The sequence below is a fragment of the Trichoplax adhaerens genome, genomic scaffold, assembly GCF_000150275.1.
Source record: "Trichoplax adhaerens TRIADscaffold_4758 genomic scaffold, whole genome shotgun sequence".
NCBI lineage: Eukaryota > Metazoa > Placozoa > Uniplacotomia > Trichoplacea > Trichoplacidae > Trichoplax > Trichoplax adhaerens.
Genome location: NW_002062341.1, coordinates 1 through 1,016, shown reverse-complemented (window position 1 = coordinate 1,016; position 1,016 = coordinate 1). Strand labels below are relative to the sequence as shown.

Sequence of the window (1,016 nt, the reverse complement as noted above, 5' to 3'; positions counted from 1 at the left end):
CTTTATATCATTAATAGCATTTTCATCCATATGTGGAACATGTGCGCAAGGTGACATTAATTTATATTGATTCTCACTTGAAAATCCATGCGTAACTACATTTTTGACATTTGAAAAAAAATCTATTGTTTTATCTTTTAAAGATTGTTTCTGAGTAAATGATTTCATTTCTTGAGGTAAATTTTCTTTCACATTTTCTTTTGCTTCAGCAAACGCAATTTGAATTGATTTTTTGTTTGATATATCTAGTTCCCCAGATATTATTTTTTCTTTTACAACTTTTATTGCTTCTTTTTCTAAATAAGAATTTAAAAATGTCTCTTTTAATTGTTCTATACTTTTTCCATATTGATAATCTATGCCAAGAGCATTAGATAATTTTTCATTTTGTTCAAGTAAAACATTTTTTTCACTTTCAAATGCCTTTTGTTTTTTATGATCAACAGCAGTTCTAAGCAGCATTGTGGTCAAACCTATGGCGAGTGAAGCAGGTTCTATAGCACCTAAGAAAAAACCTGTAGACATTCCTCCCATAGTTAAATATTCTAGTCCGTGAGTTTGCAGTTGTTTTTTTAATGCTACTTTATTTGATATTTTTCTTTGATTGTTTTGATGTGCTTCTGAAGAATTTAAACCTAAATTCAACTCATGATTTTCTAATAAAATTGATTCCAATGACTTTCCAATACTATCTTCTAACAACTTGCCTTTTTCATTTTCAATTTCTAATGTTTTTGATAATAAAATATTCTCGCTTTGAATATTTTTAAGCTTTGATAAGCCTCTTGCTTGAATTACGGTGTTAGCTGCTATACAAGCAAATGTTATTGCTCCTCCTATTGGGCCAGTAAGAAGTATTGCAGCTGTTATCATTAGAATATTAGCAAAATTGGGGCTTAATATAAAATGTAAAACTTTATTTGTAAATTTTGTTTTTTCTGCATCTTGTTCTAGTCTAGGCTTTAAAGTAAAATCAGGGTTTACAGCGCTATGTTTTTGAAATTTTTTTCTTTGTG

The 1,016-nt window shown here is 28.5% G+C and overlaps 1 protein-coding gene across 1 annotated transcript; it reads right to left on the bottom strand.

Moving 5' to 3' along the window:
- Nucleotides 1-77: 77 nt before the first annotated feature.
- TRIADDRAFT_63065 (uncharacterized protein) lies at nucleotides 78-873 on the bottom strand (the record flags this gene model as incomplete). The annotated part of the gene is made up of 1 exon (XM_002119066.1): nucleotides 78-873. A coding segment is annotated over one exon (796 nt), but the record flags the coding sequence as incomplete, so codon positions are not given.
- Nucleotides 874-1,016: the final 143 nt, after the last annotated feature.